At 39.5% G+C, this 22,109-nt stretch overlaps 1 protein-coding gene across 1 annotated transcript in view; it reads right to left on the minus strand.

Moving 5' to 3' along the window:
- The window catches only part of LOC131457184 (pyruvate carboxylase, mitochondrial-like), a 329,828-nt gene that overhangs the window by 16,999 nt on the left and 290,720 nt on the right, over nucleotides 1–22,109 (minus strand). Inside the window, exons 20-24 of the mRNA XM_058626042.1 lie at nucleotides 21,771–21,928; nucleotides 20,895–20,981; nucleotides 9,854–10,033; nucleotides 2,895–3,069; nucleotides 1,294–1,367 (exon numbers count right to left, since the gene is read on the minus strand). Coding sequence (XP_058482025.1) covers nucleotides 1,294–1,367; nucleotides 2,895–3,069; nucleotides 9,854–10,033; nucleotides 20,895–20,981; nucleotides 21,771–21,928 — 674 coding nt within the window. The remainder of the gene's footprint in view (nucleotides 1–1,293; nucleotides 1,368–2,894; nucleotides 3,070–9,853; nucleotides 10,034–20,894; nucleotides 20,982–21,770; nucleotides 21,929–22,109) is intronic.

Genomic DNA, 22,109 nt, shown 5'->3' on the forward strand with positions numbered 1-22,109 from the left:
AATATCACACTTGCTTTCTGGGTGTATGTAACATGTTTTGTTTTCCTGTTATTTGCACATTTTACAGTAAATAATGCAAAAAAGGTCATCATCTACCGCTTTATCCTCCGCCAGAGGGTCGCGGGGGGTGCTGTGCCAATCTCAGCTACATCGGGCGACAGGCGGGGTACACCCTGGACAGTTTGCCAGTCCATCGCAGGGCCACACACAGATAGAGACAAACAACCATTCACTCTCACACTCACTCCTATGGTCAATTTAGAGTGTTCAATTTACCTAATCCCCACATTGCATGTTTTTGGACTGTGGGAGGAAGCCGGAGAACCCGGAGAGAACCCACGCACACACGGGGAGAACATGCAAACTCCATGCAGAAAGGCCCTTGTTACACCTGGGGCTCGAACCCGGGTCTTCTCGCTGCAAGGCGAGAGTGCTAACCACTACTCCACCGTGTGGCCCTGCAAAAAAGGTGCTAGGAATAATTTAGAAATTGTGAAAAAAAACAAACAGCTTCATTTAAACAAAAAAGGCACTGAACTAAATTTAGTTTCAACTCGTTTCCGTGTGTAGTCACTGACCAGACTCATTTTTATATATATTCTATTCTATTCTATTCTATATACATCCGGTTCAAATGGACCAGTAACCAAAAGTGTACATATCATGAATTGAACATTGACCAATACAGTATATTGACACCATAACATATGACTCATACTCTTTCTCTTACACTTTCTAGCATCAATAGCCACTCAAAACTGCTTTACACTACAGTTTTGCTATTCACCCATTCACTGACACATTCATACAGGAGTCCATTTTTCGATCACACATATTTCATAGTCATTCACATGCCGACAGCACAGCCGTCAGGAGCAACATGGGTGTAAGACATCCGCATGTAAACTGGAGGAGACAACCTTCCAGTTGAAAGACAAATCGCTCTACCGCTGAGCTACCGTCACCTCCCACTTTCAAGAGGCGTGACCAACAGACGTAGATGAAGACCTACAACCATTCAGACCAATGACCTGGATGATGTATGCAGAGCGACAGGAAACCTATCAACAAACTTGTTGTAGTTTTCTAAGAACAATGGCTATCTAGCAAAGGCGTCTAATGACGGGGGAGCTCCGTGGTGCAAGTCACTTAAAATGGAAGCAGCAGCCCAATCATAAGACAGCTGTCTTCGATGGCCGCCATGTTGGACGTATACAAGAGCTGCTAAATATCGCTTGTCTGTTGCTGTATGTTACATCGGGTCGAGCTCATGCTCAGCTTGAAGTTGTTTACCTCAAACTCCTCAGCGATCTTGGGTCCATCCAGGAACAGTCTGGTGCTGAGGCAGTCCACTGGGCCAAAGGTAGCTATGAATAATAAAACAAGTAAGTTATTGTGACATTAATTGTCAATAGTCAATATGTACACAAATCTACATGTGTCAGTAGTTTACGACAGGGGTTGGCAATTCTAAGCAATTGAATACCGGCCAAAACTTCATATCTTCATCAGGCAAAAACTGTTTCTTTTCTACTAACCTTTTTTCTTCTACTCTGAACTATTTAATATTGTACAAATTGGGCAAATAAAAGAAATGTGTTAGTTTAATAAAGGAACACAATCTGCTACTTGTGTCTTAAGACTGCTCTTTGACTCAGTTCATCTCGCTTCAGAGTAAAAGGCTCTGAATTCTGCATGACTTAGTTGTTTCTGTGAAGAAAAGCAAACAAAGAAAGAAAAAACAATCTTGTTTTTGAATTCATGTAGCGGGCCAGATATTAATGCTGGTGGGCCCGTCTTGCCCCATGGGCTACCAGTTAAAGGTGGCATTTACAGGTTCAGGTTTGTGTTTAGTAAAGAAACAGCAACATCTGAGTCAAATGAACACAAACAAACCCCCAAACATCTTATTGCTCACATGTCTTCACAAGTAAAAGCATGAAGTGATTCATCAGTGCTAATTATTGCTACTGCATGGAGAAACTCATTTTAGTCAAGTTTGACTACTGACTAGTGACCCGTTTGAAAGATTCACCCTCAGTCGTCTCTTGTCTCCTGTACATGCTGCTGCTGCTGCTGCTGCTGCTGTGAATGTTCTGCTTAAAAATGCAGTTTGCGGTTGTGGCTGATTTCTCCCTCCAGCTCCAGTGCTTATGCTGCTGTGGGGTCTCGTTTGTAAATTATGTAAATTCGCCCTCTGAATGACAGGGGAATCTCCTGTCGGGTTAAACAACATTCCTCCCAGTAGCTGAAAAATGTGTCCCCTGTGAAAAAAAACCCTGAAGTGCCAACAGTTCTGAACATCTCTATCAACTGCCTGAACTATAATGAGTGTCCCTGACTAAAGATTGCCTTGTGCTAATTTCAAGCCTCAGTAATAATACAAATGAGAACGAGTGTGTGTGTGTGTGTGTTAGCAAACAACTGCCATGATCCCAGACTTGTTCAAAATAAAATTAGGCCAATTTGATTAGATGCATATTTCATTCATTCATTTTTAAAATAAAAACAATTAGTCAATTCTTAGTAATAGAGCTCCGGTGTGTAACTCTTAAATATAAACAAATGTCAGTTTTTTTTTCAATTCATTGTTAAATAAGTTCACAAACACATCCCTGTGTATTGTGGGAAGATCTGGTATCGCCCAGCCCAAGTGATTTGTGCATCATGATGAGATTAAAGCCCTCACCCACACCTGCACTGCTGGGTTAGGGTTACACAGAAGCAGCATACAGATAATGTTACGTCATTTCTGTTCCTGACAATGAAACAGAGGCAAAACGATAACAATTTTACAGTAGTTAACACGGAAATCATAAAAATGGACGCACTGCAGCTTTAAACCACTATCAATACCCACATACGGAGGTAAATGATTAAGTCTGTAAACTCACAAGTGAATTCCTTATACTCTTGGAACACCTTCGGGTACATGGCTGCTGACACCACATCCTCAGTGGTGATGTCATCATCGTGTGCAGCTCGGAGACCCTCCTCCAGAGTTTTGAAGTCCATGGGAGGCAGAGTGGCACCGGGGCGACCCTCAATACAGGGGAGAGACTTCAGCACCTGAGAGGGGAAAAAAGGGGAAGTTAACAAGATAGAAAACAGACTTCACAACAAACTTTATTTCAAAGTCATATAGTCTTTGTGGATGTTTTCGCTCTCCTAACATCCCTATGGGATTCTGCAGTATGTTGGGATATTTAAAGTGCTGGTGAAAGCTTGACATTGTACTTGACAACTATACATCTGGATAAAAGCTTCAATCTGTCAAATCCTTTAAGTGACAGTGACTTTTGGTGGGAGGAGGAGGACGATAGAGAAACACTGCTATGGGACTGAGAAAGAGGGAGAGAGACACTTGAATAGGAGAGAATAAAAACCTTATTAATGCAAGATTATTTTTTTGACATTTGCATAAAAGTGGCACTGCTACTGTGTCAAGATCTGCAGTGATTTCCAATTTAGTTCCCCCCCCCATCTCTCCCACGTCTTTTTTTTTTTTCCCTCAGTAAGTATCATCAGGCCGTCAAAAGACTGCAGTGCTGCTGTGTATGTGACACAACCATCTTGTTCTCTCTTAGAAAGAGTAAAGAAGAAACAAAGATAAGAAGACAGGCTGCAGGGAAAAGGAGGCTGTTTTAATAAATGATATGACATTTTATCTGCCCACACAGTTGGTGATATCAAACAGGAGTTGTAGAGATAATCAATCTGAGGCTGCCATAATAATGTTGGGTCAAGAGATTATGTCAAGACACTGGCATTTCGCCTACAGGCAGCGGTTTTGTTGTTATATTCGTATAGGAGATTTCATTGGCAGGCAGCCTTCAGAGGCACGGAGCCAGAGTTGCAGAATTTTGCACACAATTAGTTTATTGTGTGTAGCAAGAAGCAATGTAGCACAGGGAGACAAAACAAACTACTGGTTCCCAAAGACTGGGTCATGACCCACATATAGGTTTCCATCTAAGGTTTTCATCCCTCTCGTCCTCTTCCGAATCCACAAAAATCCAGGAGACCACTTGTAAAGTTAAATTCTTTACTTTACATCAAAAAAGGTGATACAAAACAAAATCTTTTCCACTTTCAAAATAATAAAATCAATATACAGAAAAGGAGAGATAGAGAAAAGAGAGTGAGAGAAAGAGAGAGAGGTCAAAAAACTGTGTGGCTCTACTCTCTCTGCTTGTCCGAATGCCTTAATCACCTCTCGGTAACGCCCCTAAAACTCCCTTCGTGTGGGATCGTTAAAAGGTCTAAACAAGTCCTAATACAGTCCAATCAATTACAAATGAAATTTTACATATTTTAAATCTAAAGAATCATATATTTACCCTTTTAATTATTGTATATCCTACACCACAGATGGGTCAAAGGAGATTTTTTTTTTTGGTCCCCCAGTCGTGAAATTCCTGTACAAATTTTAAAATGAGTAAAACTCTTTCCCAGGCCTAGTATTGGTTTGGAATGAAGTGAATGTATTGGAGAAGTTTTAAATGATCAAATATCAGATACAACATTCTGAGCTGCATTAACATAACTCCATAACAATAACAAATATACGACTCAAAAGAGAGAAAGAGTCGACTGCGGATGTTGACTAAGATATTCCATATATAGCCTGTGATAGTGTTTAAAGTGATTAAAGTAAGAGCCACATTACTGGGCCTCTTGGTCACAATCGGGGCCTTAAACTGAGTCATAGAAGTTGTATTATGGAGATAAAATATCTTATGGAAGTTTTGAAAATGAACTGGGAAGTTCATGTGTGGGAATAACCTTTGTGAGAGATATAAAATATAGATGACTTTTTTGGATATGTAAATAATAATCAATAATAATTTCAAACAAAGTGATTCTAAAATGGACGTTGGGTAAAATACCGTGGAAAAAGTTTTGGAAGAGATTTAAAAATTGATTAGTACAAATGTGTGAGAACTCTGACGTTTTAAATAACATGAAAAGTTTTAATTAATTAATTAATTAATTAATTAATTAAATTGGCTTTAGTAATGAGGTGAAGGAGGGGGAGGCCAGGTTTTCTTTTTTGTTGGTTGACACTGTACCACAGATTGAGCACATCAGCGGCAGCCATCTTAGTTGTTGTTGAAAATGCTTTAACTGTGCACCTGTGCCAGTCAGTGTTGTATTAAAGCCCCGCCCTGCTAAAGACAAAGCGCTTCTGCTCAGCATGAACAAATTTCAGGGCAGATGGAAATCAGTCTGAATGGGATGGGGACCAGACTAATCTGTGTGAGTAAATAAACATGAGCTCATTGATTGGTCTGGTTTTTCAGGCTATATTTAGTCTGCTTCAACAGATGATTCACAGAAGAAGCCAAGAGGTTTTAGTCATGGCTGTCGTCTCCTGTTTGACCGCTCAATGTGTGCTCTCATGCTGATTGGTCAGACAGTCACTGATGATACATTCATGAGGACATTTGAATCCAGGCATATTATTTTCTGTATAATCCAGTGAAACATTATATTTAGGAAGAGGTGGTGGAAATAAGTTCAATGGACTTTTCTGCACTATGTCAACTTTTAACAATCTTTGTCATTTGTTTGTGTATTTTATTTATACATTGATTCAAAATCAAATCAACCATCTGATTTTATCTTTGTCCATGTTTAAACTAGGGATGGCACGATATTACTTTTTGTGTCTGTCCGATACTGTCCTTTTAGAACTTTTCAACTATGAAGCTGTTACACATTTCAAGCTATTTCAGACATATTTCTCCAACTGTGTAAAACAACATTCTTCTCCCACTGAGAAGAAATAAACAGCCCACAACACGACTCAGCTAAAACTCTGTTGCTGATTTTGATTTACATTTTTACAGTCTGTGCATAGTGAGGCATGACATTTTTAGGATTTTTTGATTGTAAATGCTTTGTAAATAAATCTGAGTACCATTCCTGTGATTCCTGCAACATACTAGAACTATTTAGATGCGTGGTCGCTACACATTCAGTCAATCACGTCTCCTGTGTGCACTGTGCATATGAGTATTATTATTCATGGTCTGTTTTGGAATATGTGCACTGTTAAATTATAGACAATGTTTCATATCACTCAGTGTGCAACACACTTGCACAGCACTGAGACCGTGTGTGTGTGCCTTTGTGGAAATCTCCAAAGGGACCAGTGCGATGCTATTAGTCACAGAGACAACAGTTCAAAGACAGCTGACTCATTTGTGTGTGTGTGAGAGAGAGGCACTTCAAATGGCAGGCTGGTTGGAGTCCATGTTCATTAGCACTGTGTCCTTTAAGGACGTCTTACACCTTAACTGCTTGATTGTTTCAGCGTTGGACACAAACAGATAGGGACCGTGTGTTTGACAGAAAGAGAGAATCGGCACCAACAAATGAAGGAACTCTTATTTGCTCTTTTTCCTCATTTTTTTCTCATAACCACTCAAAGTCCCCTTTTTTGTTATTGTCACAGATTCCGTCTTGAGAGTGGGTGTGTGAGGGTTGCTGTTGAATTTATTAACAATAATCTTATTTCCTGTTGGCCTTCTTATTCTTTTTATACACTTTCTCCTGGAATCTCTCCATCCGTCCTCCCACTTTGTCTCTCTTTTGCCCTCTTGTCTTTGTTGTTTTCCTCCATTTTATCCATCCGCTCTGTCCACCCACACTGCAAATGAACCCAGGGTGACAGAGCAAAGATGAAAATGAGGAAATGCCTTAGTTACTCTTTGGTGTGTCACTGTGTGCGCAAACAATGCGCGTGCATTTGTGATGGTCTGTGCCTCTGAAGTCAATTCATGTGAAAAGTCAATCTTGAAATTACTGCTCACTGACTAATTAATGCCACCACAGCTCCAATTAGAAAACAAATATGCTGTTCACATGCAAATATAACCTCCAGCTATGCAATAAAGGATACAGATATGTCTGTCATGCGTGCATTCATTCTATAGTGCCTGTGTTGACATGCAGATACAGAAAGATCATTTACAGCTGCTAATTAATACTGGAATTATGCTGCTGCCTGCAGTCAGTGCCACATTCATACAAATGTTTTATGGTGAACAGATGCAGTAAAGTAGCGATATGTAATTGCTTGCTTCCAGACAGCACTTTTGTAAAAATGTTTTACTGCCTTTCCTTTAAACAACTTCAACTTTTCAAACCACCATTTTAAGAATGGTTACTTTCTGTGACAGTGCCAATAACCTGCACACAGGTGTAAACACAGGTGCACACAATAAACACACACAAAAAAACACTATTCAAAATGAGAGCTGAAATGGTTTGCAACCACAGCTGTGTGAGAGGAAACCTCTTGGATGTTGGAAGTTGGATTGTTGTTTATGTCATTGAATGAATAGGGGAGGAGAATAAACTTATACATCTGGTATGTGCTGAGCATTTACTCTGAACCATCCATCCATTTTCTACCACTTTATCCTCCACATGAGGGTCGCGGGGGTGCTTCGCCAATCCCAGTCGCCATAGGGGGCAATAGGCGGGGTACACACTGGACTGAGCCTAATTGAAAATACTTTGTCCAAAACCAAACCAAAAATACAAATATTGCCCTCAGAAATACACAAAGTTTTAAACGCAGCTGTCAACTCCTGTTTGCCTGCACAAGTAGGCTCTCATTCTGATTCATAGTAAGAAAACCACCTTCAATTTGATCTTAATATTATTACAACTATTGTAACTACATTTAAATTTAGATATTTAAACTACAATGGTTTTGTAATACATAGAATCTATATTCTGTATAATCCATTGAAACTTTATATTTAGGTAGGGGTGGTTAAAATAAGTTCAAAGGACTTTCCTGCACTTTGTCTTTTTTTGTTCAAATACATGCAAATATATCAGCAAAATGCAGGAAGTAGGAAAATAAAAAGTTCAATGGGCAAAGACTTTTGCATTAATGTCCACTGAAAGATGATCAGCCTATGTCAGCAGAAAGTGGTCCAGTGCTGACTCAAAAAAGAAAACAAAACAATAATAACAATAATGATAATAACTCAAGGACATGAATGAATAATTAATTACTTATTTTTCATTATTATTATGGATGTTTTTTTTGTAGGTTTTAGGAATTATGAGACAGGTTGAAAGACGCTGATGCAGGTGATGGGGAGGAAGGAGGAGGAATCACTGTTGCAAAGAAGCTCAAAGAAAACATTTTAACTATGAAAGTAAATGGTCTGTATTTATACAGTATAGTGCTTTTCTAGTCTTGATGGCCACTCAAACTTTACACTAGCTAAAAGCTGCCATTTACCCAGGTTCAGGCACAGTCGTCAGGAGCAGCATGGGGTTAAGTGTCTTGACATTGGAATTGAACCCGCAACCTTCCAGTTGAAAGACAACTTGCTCAACCTAAGAGCTTTTATGTCTACGAAACATTTTTCCGATTATTTAAAAATGGCAAATCATCCTGAATCAATTCACAAAATAAATCTGAGCAAACTTGTGCATGATATAATATTTGCATAATGAATTACAATATTTATTTTATGATCCCATACCGCATAAATCATCTCTCTAGTACAGTCTCGCTGAACCCACAACTTTCCAGTTGAAAAATTACTCGCTCTACCACTACCACTGTGGTGTATGCCAATGTGAGGATATGAGGGGGAAACAACTTGTTGATAAGTGTGACAAGAAAACAGTTGACAAACAAAGTGGATTCTAAAGGTTTGACAAGTAATAATTTCACAATAAATACGTATCTGGCAACAATGTAAATCATTGTTCTGGCCATCAGATGATAGGATAAGATGATTAGATAAATGATCTAATATCTTCTGCAAACACTACAAAAAGGTTTATTATGTGCTGCTTGCAGCTACGGAGACATTCAGTAATGGGTATGCTGTTAAAAGGTGCAGACAGAGTCAGGTAGCAGGTATCATGAAACACACATCACTGACACATTCTGAAATTCTCTGGGAGATAACGAGCATGCCGATATGTGAGCATGCTTTATTCATGCTACTCCTCCAAGGAGACCTCAAGCTGTTACTCCCTGATGTGCATGAGAGCTTCACCCTCACTGTTTGCAGACATGTAAAAAAAAAAAAAAAAGAAGAAGCCACGCAGGAGGGGCAGATGGAGAGTAGCAAAAAGAAGATGAGAGGACACAGCAAAGCACCGTTTTCAGTGTCGTCATGGGGATTCACAACTGTCAAATGTAACCGAGCCTGTGACAGAATTTGTGTCGGTTCCTTGTACATGTGCCTTGTGCTTTTACATTTGCACTCCGTCATGTGTTTATGCTGCGCGTTTGTTCACAAGAAGCACAAGAAAAACAGAGATTACATGGTTTCTGTCATATTAGCTGCCATCTTTAGGAATCTTTTACTTATTGCCTATTTATTGGCTTATTATGCTTTGTACTGGTTTATTGTTGTGACGTGTCTCATACTTTCACAAAGTTTGACACATTTGAACTGTTTGTGTGGTGTTTGTAGAGGCCAGATGAATGAATTGCCAATCAATAAAGTTGTCTGAATCTGAATCTTACCAGATACAGTCCAGTATGTACTGTGTATGTACACCTCAAAAACAATACAACTTACAATCAAATTAACCTAAGAAAAATGCGCTGTCTCCATTATTAATGGACTCCAATTGCTTATATCCTATAAATCTATAGGATTATTGAATGGACCTCAAAGGGACCTGCAGCCAAAGCCTGTGCTGCTATCCTTATCTTTGCTACTATGTTATTCATATTTTAATGGGGCCCTGAAACCATATAATACGGGTTATGTTATGTGATGTGATCTAAACATCACAACAGAGGTACCTCAAATTCAAATATGAGACAACTGCATTTACAGGCTGAACAACAACATACCTTAGATCTGAAGGGCTCAGGGAATCCTCCATGTGGAATCCCAATGTGGCCCTGCAGAAACTCCACCACAGATAGGGGGAAGGACAACTCATCAGCCCTCTCCTCCACTTCTGCCCTGGTCAAGTTGTTCTGCACCATGAACTGGGCCAAGTCTCCCACGATCTTTGAGGATGGAGTCACCTGAGAGAGGAAATGACAGTGAGTGCAAAACTGATTCTGTTTAAGAAAAGACGGCGATGTATTTCTAGTTCATCACAGACATAACACAAGGAAATGAGATTCAGGTCTCTCTTAATAACATTGCTCTTCCAATTAGGGACGAGCCAGTATGATTGGTATTGGTACTGGTCTGATACCGCTCAAAATCACTGGATATTGGACAGATTTTTTTTTTTATCTGATAAATTCAAAATCAATTATACACAGACTGTAGAAATGTCAATACAAATCAGTAACAGCATTTCTTTTTTTGTTCTCTTTAAAGGAAAATATTATTTGTTACACAGTTGGAGAATTGTGTCTTTGAAACACTGTTGTTAACAGCTTCATAGTTAAAGGTCTAAAATGACAATATCTGACTAACAGTATTTGTTATATTGGTGTTGGACATGGAAAATTGGTCTCATCACATCCCTACTTTTAATCTGACACACTTAACAGAAACAGAATCTGGTCAATGTAATATTCCAATCTTGTAATATTGTCTCAGATGTGCAGCATGTTCTCTTCTGTCTTCAGTAGAAAATGCACTCACCAAATACTGTTTAAAAAAAAGGTGGTGACAGCCTGTTTTAATGACGATGCTGTCTATGAAGATTAAGTACTGTGCGACCCAGACAAAGACGAGAGAGGCCCAGTGCACCAGAATGAAAAATGAAACGGTGTTTACATCGATACAGTCTATTTAATCATTTAATTTGGCCATCCACAAAAATACACAGGTCTTCTCTGTAAAACAGAATGAACTGAAAAATGAGGACAGGCCAAGAAAGATTGAGTAAAACATTCATTCAAATTGCATGAATTTATTCTTTCATTAGAGCAAATTATTATGGTAATAGGGAACTCTATTAGCATGATGGTGATAAGTGGAGTCTTTTTTGACTGGGACAAGGATGCAAATACAAAATATGAGACTAATGCTATTGTAATTATTCGATTTAAAAGCTTCCTGTTTGCTTCCTTTTGGTACATGGGACCACTAAAGAGACATAGGGGTCAATTATTGTGAACCACCAACCAATAAAAAAGAAAACCTGCTTTGGGTGTTTGCACTCATGCTCTATACAGCTTTTATTATAAAGAGAGACAGAGGTGAACAAAGTCCAAACCCTTTCTCAAATTTACTGCTCTACATTTTGCGACCCTCCAGCAGAGAACCTCTGTCCTGTTTTTGAGCTTAAGCACTGACATCTTAATGACTGCAGAGAACATTGAACGGGCCTACGCTCAATGACATGCCTATTTATTGCAGCAATTAGTGTGCTCTGCTAATATCACACAGTGGAGAGAAAAAAGAGAGCGACTAAGGTGCTCAAATATAGATTCAAATCGACATTCCCCAAGGAATTTCCTGTCAAATAACCTGACACCTTTTTCAGAGATGAGATGACAGATTATCAGGAGCAAGACTTGGAAACACACAGATGGGCTCAAACATAAATGCTGCTCTGGGATTAACACAACCCTCCTGGGGGTTGCTGTGTTTGTACTAGCTTTGGTCTCCAGGGATGACAGTGCTACCAACCACTGCATTGTAACTAGGGTTGGAACAATATCACTTTTCAGTGTCCAATACTGATATCACAAACTCGAGCATCTACCGATACACTCCTTTTAGACCAGGGCTGCGATCGATAAGCTTATTATCGAATATGCTGGGGTTAGAGGTTGGTAGCAGGCAAGTCCAGTGGGAGTGTGTACCCGGGGGTGGAGGCAAGTCAATCGGCCCTGGGAGCCGGTATGACAGGGAGACTGAGCTTTGGTGGGGGGTTTGGGACGAGCGGATCGGGGGGGAAGCACACCTCTGGGTGTGGATGTAGCCCAGACTAGAGCTGGGTAAGAGAGATCTTAATCAAAATTGAATTCTGTTATGCACTTAAAATTACCTGAACATTCAAGGTATTAGCCTATGTTTTAATTTGTTTTATATATATATATTTGATAACATTTGATATATATACATGAAGGAGAGGGTCTTTCTGCATGTTTCCCCCACAGTCCACAAACATGCAGAGATTAAGTGGCCACTGTAGGTGTGAGAGTGAATGTTGTTTGTCCTGTGATGGACTGCCGACCTTTCCAGGGTGGGACCCTGCCTTTCAACCTATGTCAGCTGGGATTAGCGGCCCCACGACCCTCATGTGGAGGATACAGTGGTAGACAATGGATGAATGTATACATTCGATCAGACCTAAACTGGCCTAGATCTTCTGCACGTGCCTCCCCCAGGCTTTGAGCCAAAAATAAAAGTTGTTACTGCACAAAGAAGAAGAAGTAAACAGCAATGAGAAATGGTTAAATCCAGGTCTGTGCCTTTTATGGACTGATCGATCAAGTTCATGCTCTGCCAGCTCAAAGAAGTGAATATTTTTACATTCATGAATGGTTGGAAGATTTGCAGTGATGCTCAACATGCTAACAACTATCTGTCTAATACTAACAAGCTGAAAAGGGGACATATTGCCGCATATTTCATTCAATAAACTCGGCTGGATGGTTTAAAATCAACTTCAGTCAAAGAGAAAATTAGGAATTTATATTTCTATTAGATTAAGTTGGGCCCTAAATCATACATTACATTCCATTTCTCTCATAGCCAAAGGTCTTATTTAGTCAAGGGCCAATATTCTTTCACTGACTATTGATGTTGGCAGATTCAACAGTGCCGTGTGAGCAGTTCAATATGAGTCTCAATTTCTTTTGTACAATGATTAATTCAGCTTCTCTAAATTTCTCATAAAATGGATCAACAAGACCCAGCAGTATTGTATCACTGAGACTTAGCCACTGTTGCTATGGAAGAAGCTAGTCAGAGGCAGACTTCAGATCAGTCACTACAACAAAACATGTCTCCATGGTTACTGCATTTATTCAGGACTAAACCTCTTTTCAGTCATCTCAGCACTGTAACCTTCAGCTTTCACCTAGATGTTTGTTGTTGTTGTTGTCTTGCAGTTTTCGCATTAAATATTTTTTGTACTAGCAAACACATTTGAATGACCCTTTGCACTGATTTACCAGGAGGACTTTCATTATCAACCAAGCCATGAAACTGCTCCATCTGTGACTCACCAAATATTTTCTGTGGAGAAAATGGAGGAGACTTTTATTTCTGGAACCAGGGGCACCTGAAATAGCTTCTCCCGCTGTGTAACTCTATTTGGACATTCATGACACAGATCAGGCAGAGCCGTACATTCTGGTAGTTCTAACACTATTATCTGAAAACTGTGCTACTGCAATACAATCTCCCAGTGACAATCTACATCTTTAAAAAATAGCCCAGGCTACTTGGTAAAGTCTATAACCACTTGGTCAATTTTAATCAGCCCAGGAAGCACGTTCACACTTTTGCAGCAAGACGTGCCGATTGAAACAAGTGTGCATTTATCTTCAGCAGCACATAAAGCTCCCTGTGACAGGGTTTGTGAATTGTGGAGATAATGATACACTGCTTTAAAAGAGCGACTGTTTACAGAGACGCTTAACAGATTTGAATGGGCTGATGAAATACCTGGAGAGGCCATTAACTTGGTGCTACTGTGGAACAAAAGCCCACTGCTGAGTCTGAAATTTATCTAGAACACAAGAGAGCAGCATGACTGTGCGTTCTATCTTTACCTTCACCCTGTCACTCTCTTTCTCTCTGTAGGTTCCTCTGTCTTTCCAGGGTCACATTTCCTCATCGTTTTCCTCAAGTTTTCTCAAAACAAACCTCCTCACTCCGGCCCTAAGGTGTTGACTATTTACCCTCTCCTCATGAATCACCCTAAATCCTGTTTGCCATCCTTGTTTTCCTCTGTCCATTTCTTTTTTTCCCTTGAACCACAGTATCATCGGGAGGTTTACTCTCATTATCCATTTTCTGCAGATGAATCACCCTCCTCCAACTCCTGCTGGTTGCCTCACACACAGGAAAAGGAAGCCTTACTTCCAACTGAGTGTGAGTTATATATGATGTGTGAGGTTTTCTATATTTTTAGGTGAGACGTGAGGTAAATCACATCATTGCCGCACAGGCTTAGAAAAAAAATCGGATTTTCAGTCCCTGTGTGAAGCGGAGCTCAGACTTCTCACCAGAAAAGAGCTTTCTCTTTAGGAAACTTCTTCTTTCTGCTTCTCACTTTAGGGGTCGCCACAGTAGATCAGCTGCCTCCATCTTGCCCTATTCTTCTGTTACACCAAATATCTTCCTTCACAACATCAACATGAACCTTCTCTTTTTCTCCTGGCCGAAAGCACCACACCATCACAACCTTGAATCTCTTCATTTATTTACAAACCATTCAACCTCAGCTGTCCCTCAAATGTGCTCATTTCTAATGCTGTCCATCCTGGTCACTCCCAACAAACATCTCAGCATCTTCAGCTATGCCACCTCCAGCTCCACCTCCTGTCTTTTAGACAGTGCCACTGTCTCCAAGCCATACATCATGGCAGGTCTCCCTACCATCTTGTGGAGCTTTCCTTTCACTTTTGATGCCATTCATCTGTCACACAGTTCTGACACTTATCTCCACCCACTTCACCTTTGCTGCATGCTGCTCTGTGCTCTGTTCATTGCTCTGGATGGTTGACTTCAGGTATTTAAGCTCACCCACTTTCTTTATCTCTACTCCTTGCATCTTCACCTTACCACCTGTCTCATTGTAGGTGTTCTTCTGTCTTGCTCTCCCGGCTCTCACTACAGATTACAAGAACATCTTTCTTTCTCTTTCAGAAAATATAGGGTCAAATCATGTGCGAGAAAATGCTCATAATTGATTTTAACCATGATGAATGTGAAAAGTCATATAATCGCCTCAGACTGCTGATGTCTGCACCCAATTCTGTAGATTAATGTCTGTATATACTATTCTTCCTTTTAGTCATTTTCCCCAACAGCATGCAACCGTATCCAACACCCTGACTTTTCCATGTCTCGCTCACCGTATTGTAAACTCATCCGTAACCTTATGTCGTTCTTCATACAAGTGCATTATCACACTTGACACACAAGACCTCGCTATTCTCACTATCTGTGTCCCCTTTCACTCTCACACAGGTCTTCCTCCACCTTCCACTTTCACTGATGTACAACTCTCCCTAAGAGGTGCAGAAGTCAGATACTGTTGTGCATGTGCTCATATGTGTGTGTGTGTGTGGGTGTGGGTCATATCATGTGTTTGTCCAAATTTGTTTTGAAAGGCACCTCGACCCGAACCAGAACTCCACTACTGGGCAAAGGATTATATCATCCTAAACAATGCATGTGAAGCTACACACACGGACACACACAATAATACTAGCAAGCCAAACCAGGGGCTGAGTGAGGAATCGGTCCTGTCAGGGGAGGAGGAGGCAGGAGACAGGAGTGTGAGGAGGTGTAGAGAAAAGATAGAAAGATTAGGGATACATGACGGAAGTCTAATCGAAACGAGGAAAGGTGGGAAGGAGTGATGAGGGAGTCGATGAGACGCAATGAATGAATGTGGAGAGGGAGAGCAGGGGAAACTGGATGAACAGAGTGACAGGGAGAGTAAGTGAGGGGGAGAAAGAGGGGATAGACAGATGAACCAAGGGGAGGACAGGTAAACCGAGAGGAGCAGTAGACACCTACAGGCCCACAAGCGACACAAGATGATGCTCTACCTTGAATTAAGAGAGACAAAGTGTGTGTGTGTGTGTGTGTGTGTGTGTGTGTGTGTATAGTGAGTCTGTGCCTGTAATTGCAAAAGGAAAGTGAAAGAGTAAGTGAGGGACGAGGGAAAGACAGTCCATGTATATACAAATACAACGTATCCTCCGTATCAAAAAAGCTTGATGTGACAGACGTAGCTGAGGAAGAAAGAGGAAGTGGGGTAAAGGGGAAAATTGAATGTAGAGAGGAGATAAAATAAGCTGTGTTAAGACTAGCTGAACTAAAGTTTAGCCTTATATTATAATAACACAGATAATATTAATTGATTAACTTTTATACCAAGATATTCTAAAATGTTTGATGATTCTGGTCACACTGCATTTAACAGTGCAATATTCCTTTAGACCAGGGGTCGGCAAGTTCATTTCTTTTTAAATATCAGGGCAAAACACCAAATCTTCATCGGGCAAAACCTGATAACTAAACATTTTTTCTATTAAATATATGAAATCTTGTATATAAAAAAAGGTAACTTGAATTTGTCACAACTGTAACTGAGTAGTGGCCTTATGATAATGTGGCCACCATCTTCAAGACTCTTTTAAAACCAAGACGGCGAGAACAAAATAAATACATGTCTAAATAAATGCTCTCAGCAAACTATATTTGCCCTTTTCATACTGTTAATAATAAATGTGCATCAGTCCAACTTTGAGAATTACTGCTTCTTCTTTGAGTCTAACATGTGGTAGTTGTTATTTTGTTGACATTTACTCTCTCAAAACTTGGCTATCCATCAGAAGTGCAGTGTTTTAGTGTTTTCCCCAAACCAAATATGCATGCATGTCAGTTAATTAGCAACATAATCTTTTTTTATTTTTTATTTTTTCAGAATAAAAGCTCTGATCTCTGTATGAAATTGTCATTTAAAAAAAAAAAAACTGATTTGTGTCTGCTGGGCCAGTTGTTAACCGGACGGATCATTTTTTTTTCATTCATTCATTCATTCATCTACCGCTTTATCCTCCACAAGAGGGTGGGGAACTGCTGGTACACCCTGGACAGGTTGCCAGTCCATCGCAGGGCCACACAGAGACAAACAACCATTCCAGATCATTGGGACCTTGCCTATTTTTTCACGTTTACTTTATTTTCTTTGTATTTTTGTTCTTGGTTTTTTTCTGCCCAACAACAATTCCCACATGCCTGGACTATCTGGCCATGCACAAATGGCCAGTAAACATCTTGAAGCTCAAAACTGCTAGTTAGTAGTTTAGTTTAATATTAGGAAATATGTCAAATCACTTTTTTGTGTGTTGGAGTTAGAAGAGCAGATTCTCATGTTTCTGTAATAACAATAAAAGTAGTGGTTAGCGTAACACAGTGAGGGGCAAACATTGATTCAGTTTCCATGGCAGGGTCTAAGGTTAATACAATCCTAATGTGGAAAAATTACAATTGGGATTTTACATTAGGTTATAGGTTATGGGAGCCAGGGAATGTTACTTTCTGGAGTCAGTTGAAAGAGACTGAGAGTGATTCTGAGGATGAGCAAGAACCCTTAAACTGATGTAAGACATTAAAAAAATATCCAGAAAATTTAAAATGTAGCAGGCACAATCTCTACAGGAAAATTTATTGTAATAAATTATTAAAATTGAGCTAAGGCTCTACCCAATTGCCATGTTGCTAAACCAAAAAGGCCCTTTAAGCCAAATAATGAATAGCTTAAGACGTAGCAGTGACAAGTTATTACTTTTATCTTCACAGAAAGGGTTTCTCATCTCCGACATCAAACTATTCATGTGATGTTGCAATGTTGTGGGCTGTGCAAGGGCATCACTATCACCAACATGATGAGGAGAAAAAAACACTGACTGTGGTGTGAATCAGCTCACTGTCCACATGTATCAATTCAATCTGGTTTCCATTTTCAATGTTTTTTTCCCTCTGAATTCATAATAATAATAATAATAATAATAATAATGACTTGGATTTATAAAGCGCCTTTCACCAAACCCAAGGTCGAATTCAGCATTCCTTTTCCTCAGTGAACAGCACTTGTATTTCACCACAGTCACAATTCTAACACCACAATTTTAACAAGAGCTCACTGATGGGAAAAGTATAGCGGAACTGGCAAATAAAACATTTATTCAATTATATAAAAAAAACAGAAAAACCCTTTACTTAGAAACACAGATACTAAATGAGTAAATGCTTCACAAAATGAGGAAGCTGTATGGACATACACTTATCAAAGTATTACATTTTTGAAATACACAATACAAATCTGTGTAAATACCTGCACCCATCTAGTCCATTCTGCATATCTTTTGTGATCACATACACTGAACAGACCACACACACACACATACTGTAAAGTATCCTGACCTCGGCTTGAATAAATGACCTCAGTAAGTAGATTTCCTTCAATAATGTCTAACATCTTTTGGCAGAGAAGAGGATCATTTTTACCGTCTGTAAAATCTAAAGCACATTCTGCTGGCTGCACATCACTGTGTGTGTGTGTGTGTGTCAGCCTTTTGTACTTTTTAAGTAGGCGTGGAAAACATCCACTGTCACCGATCATACATTACACTATGATCTTCAAAATCCATGGCAGCTGGAAGATCAATGATGTACAGATGCTATGACCCCATACTTTCTCCACACACTTATCTATTCAGCATCAATGCTGAGGAAAACTCGATAGACTGTGGATATTTTTATACTCCTTGGTTTTACTGAGCACAGGTCAATTATAATTGTAAATCAAGTCCATGGATTTAGGCAGATTTGGAGAAAATGCACTGGGTGCTTAGCGAGCAAAGTAATGACTATACTCAGCTGCAAACTGGAATGAATATTGAGCTATAATAAAAGAAATAAAGGCTTAAGAGTATATAATGCCAGGCCAACTACTGTTAAGAAGAAAAATAAAGAAAAAAAATAATTCACGAGCTTAGGAAAGTGAGCAATCACTTAAATGCAACTTTTATACACATGTTAAATGTATTTTTTTTTTCAAATCTTGAAATCAAATCTTGGAGTTATCTTTTTCATTAAGTGAGAAGCACAATTTTTTGTACTTCTGGTCAAGTTTTTTATGGAAATGAACAAGCAGAGAGTGATCTCAGCTCTCTCAAAGGCCTTGTTTAGACTCCAGCCCAAATTGGATTTTTAAGCATATCAGATTGTATCTAGCGTGATTTTTTTTTCTGGAAAGCCAAAAAACACATGACATCCAATTTTTCCAAAGCTGATTCAAAGTTGGTTTTGAATGTGATTATGATTGGATTTTTTAACAGATCCGTTTCAATCTCAACATCTTGGTTGTTCAGATAGGATTTCAAAGTGTCTTCTGCGTCACTCGCAGCTGGACTTGAGCAACAACAACAACAACAACAATAATGATGTAGATCCGGAAGTAAATTGGAGGTGCGGTAAATTACCGACACAGTGGACAGAAGACTATAGTTTGAAAATCAGAGGAAAGTTTGTGCCGCGGCTCCAGATAAACCATTTGGGACAAAAACAGATTTCTGATTTATTTTCTTTTGACTACCTGTTTGTTGTGGGCGTGGCCTGTAACTATAGAAATCCATGTGGAGGAGTGGGTCTGATCACTCGCAATATATAATGTGAACAGTTGGTCAGGAAGATGTGCTTAAGAATCTGATTTAAGCTGCAGTCTAATCAAGGCCAAAGATGTGAACAAGTATCTACTGTATGTCTGACAAGCACACTGCTTCCTTATTGACAAGACAATGGGGTGAGAGGACTCAGCCATTGTCAGGCTGACAGGATACAGGAGAGCACATATCAGTAGCCAAAGAAACATTAAGCCAACATTGGCTTGTGCAGTGAAGCCTGCTGGGTCTTAATTGAATTGGGGAGAAGGTAGGGGAGGTCGGGTGCGATGAATTGATGAGGAAAATGGAGTGGAGGATAGAAAATTAGGGAGGGAGGATCTAAGAGGGGAAAATAGAGAGAAATACATTAAAAGAGAAAGAGGGAGGAGGAGGTAGAGTAATGGGGAATCCAGGGGAGCATGACTGCAATGATACAGAGGAAGAAAAGAAAGATGTCCACGATATGTAAAACAGCACCGAGTAAGAAAGAAAGGAGACAAAGTAAAGTGTGAAAACAGTTGGGAGAATGCTAATGAGAGACCAAAAATAATTACACAGCGAGGGTGAAAATGATGAAAGAGGGATTAATGTATTAACTAAGCTGGGATGGTAAATAAGGGATGAAGAAGAATTGAGATCAACAAAAAAAGGGAAATTACATTGAGAATAAAGTTGTTGATTGCAGATGAAGCGATACTCCAAAAACGACTAGAATTAATGTGTCCTTCAGAAAATCAAACACAAACTACTTCACTGCACTTTTTTTAACCCAAATTAATATCAAGTACAAAACACAGATTATCCCCAAAAACTGGAAAAAGCTGCCCTGCTGAAACACAAATGAACACTATCACTGTTTTCAGGGTAAGAAAATGGCCATTATTGTTTGGATTATTTTGTTGAGGAAATGCAAAAACATAGTTTCCCTTGCACTCACGGAGAGCATGGAAGGTCAAATCGACTGATATTGACAGCGGAACCTAATCAGGGATTGTTTGATTCAGTCAAGCAAAGAAAGAGGAGCAGTTTGGCAGAAGCCAAGTGAACCAGAGTGAAAGGCACAAGTGCAGATCATTTTTCACACAGTTTGAAATGCTTTATCTCACTTTTCCAACAGGAACCTGAAGCTTGTAAACCACTCACTCTCCAACACCAATGATTTTAGCTTGCAGGGACACGGGAGCGCCTCGTGTGGTCAGTTTGTGATGAACAAAAGAACACATTTGAACTTAACTGATGGAGGCAGCAGTGGAACAACTCCTCTGTTCTGTGATGTTAAATCACAGATGTTTTCTATGGGCTTTGGTGTGGGAGAGTGAGTGTTTTACCTAAGTGTCACAAGTAGATCAGGGCAGCAACTAAAGAGTATTTCTTTGTTATATGGATTGGTTGTGGGACATTTTTTTTTGCTTACTTCAAATCAAACAGCCTTTAATATATTCATGTCTGTCACATTGGGATTCCAGCATGAGTAGAAGCATCAACAAAATCTCACCACTCACAACTGCACAGCTGCACTCACGATAATGACGGGGATTTTGTCATTTGTTTTATCATGTCTCACCTTAATGAGATCCCCTAGTAGTTTGTTGGCTTCGGTGTAGGCCTTCTTCACCTGCTTGAATTTATTCCCAAGTCCCATACTGTGAGCCTGCAAATCAACCACAGTCAGACAAGTGACAATATAAATAAGCAGAGTAAAAATAACATTTTTTAAATCCATCTGTTTCAGTAAAATGCACAGTTTTCTGGGCAATTTAGAAACAGCCAGTGATTTAAGGTTTATAATTTGTTTCGTGACACCCACAGCTCTTATATTTATGGTGAAAATGCTAACTAAGGCCAGATGTGCCAGTATATCGTCCACTGTAAACTGCAATTTGTTACCAATAGTGCTTTGTTTAATATTCATTCGTATTTAAGTCACGATCAAGCTCTGGGATGTGTTAACTTCCCAGTGGGTGCACAATGATGCAGATTCAGTCACTATGGAAACGTCTGCGACTGGAAACCGTCTAAAAAATGTTGTTTGCACTTAATGAGCTGTACAGCATTAAACAAGTTGGTCCTGCATCTTCAATAATCATCTTCAAAAATACTGTATTTAATCAAAAATAAGTCAAACAGTAAATGTCCAACAGTACATTTATTTTCAGAATATTTCAAAACATAGCCTTGAAATGTTAGATTACAAGGCGCTAACAATGTCTACATCCTCTGAAATGCATGCACCACCGCCAGTGCCCAATCCTCAGTTGGTAAATATTGTGATATTATTGTTGCATCAAAATCAAATAATGCCAAATACACTATTATATACAGGGTTCCCACAGCTTGGTTGAGGACCAAAGTGTACTTACTTACTTCTTTTCAAATCCACAGACTTTCAAGGATTTCAAGGACCTGTGGGAACCGTGTAAATCTAAAAAGGTTATTGTACCTGGAAGTGAAGGTTGGTGTACTGTCCTCCTGGTATCTCATTCTCATAGACATCAGCGTTTCCAGATTTCATGGTGGCGGTGCAGTCAAATGGAGCATAAAGGCCTCTGGTTACTTCCCAGTATTCACTGTAGTCAAACACCTTCTCCAGAGCGATACCTGGGAGAGACCAGATCAAAGGTCAACTCTGTTTTTGATCTCATTTCGATGTTTTGGGTTGTTATTTTCTTTTTATTCAGAAAGGCAAATTTCCATTACAAACAATGGCAGCGTTCACAATTTCTTGTGATCCCTTGTCAGGTATGTGTCCTTTGTTTGTGCCCCTCTCTCTCTTGAGATA

This window comes from Solea solea, chromosome 3 (assembly GCF_958295425.1).
Source record: "Solea solea chromosome 3, fSolSol10.1, whole genome shotgun sequence".
Taxonomy (NCBI): Eukaryota; Metazoa; Chordata; class Actinopteri; order Pleuronectiformes; family Soleidae; genus Solea; species Solea solea.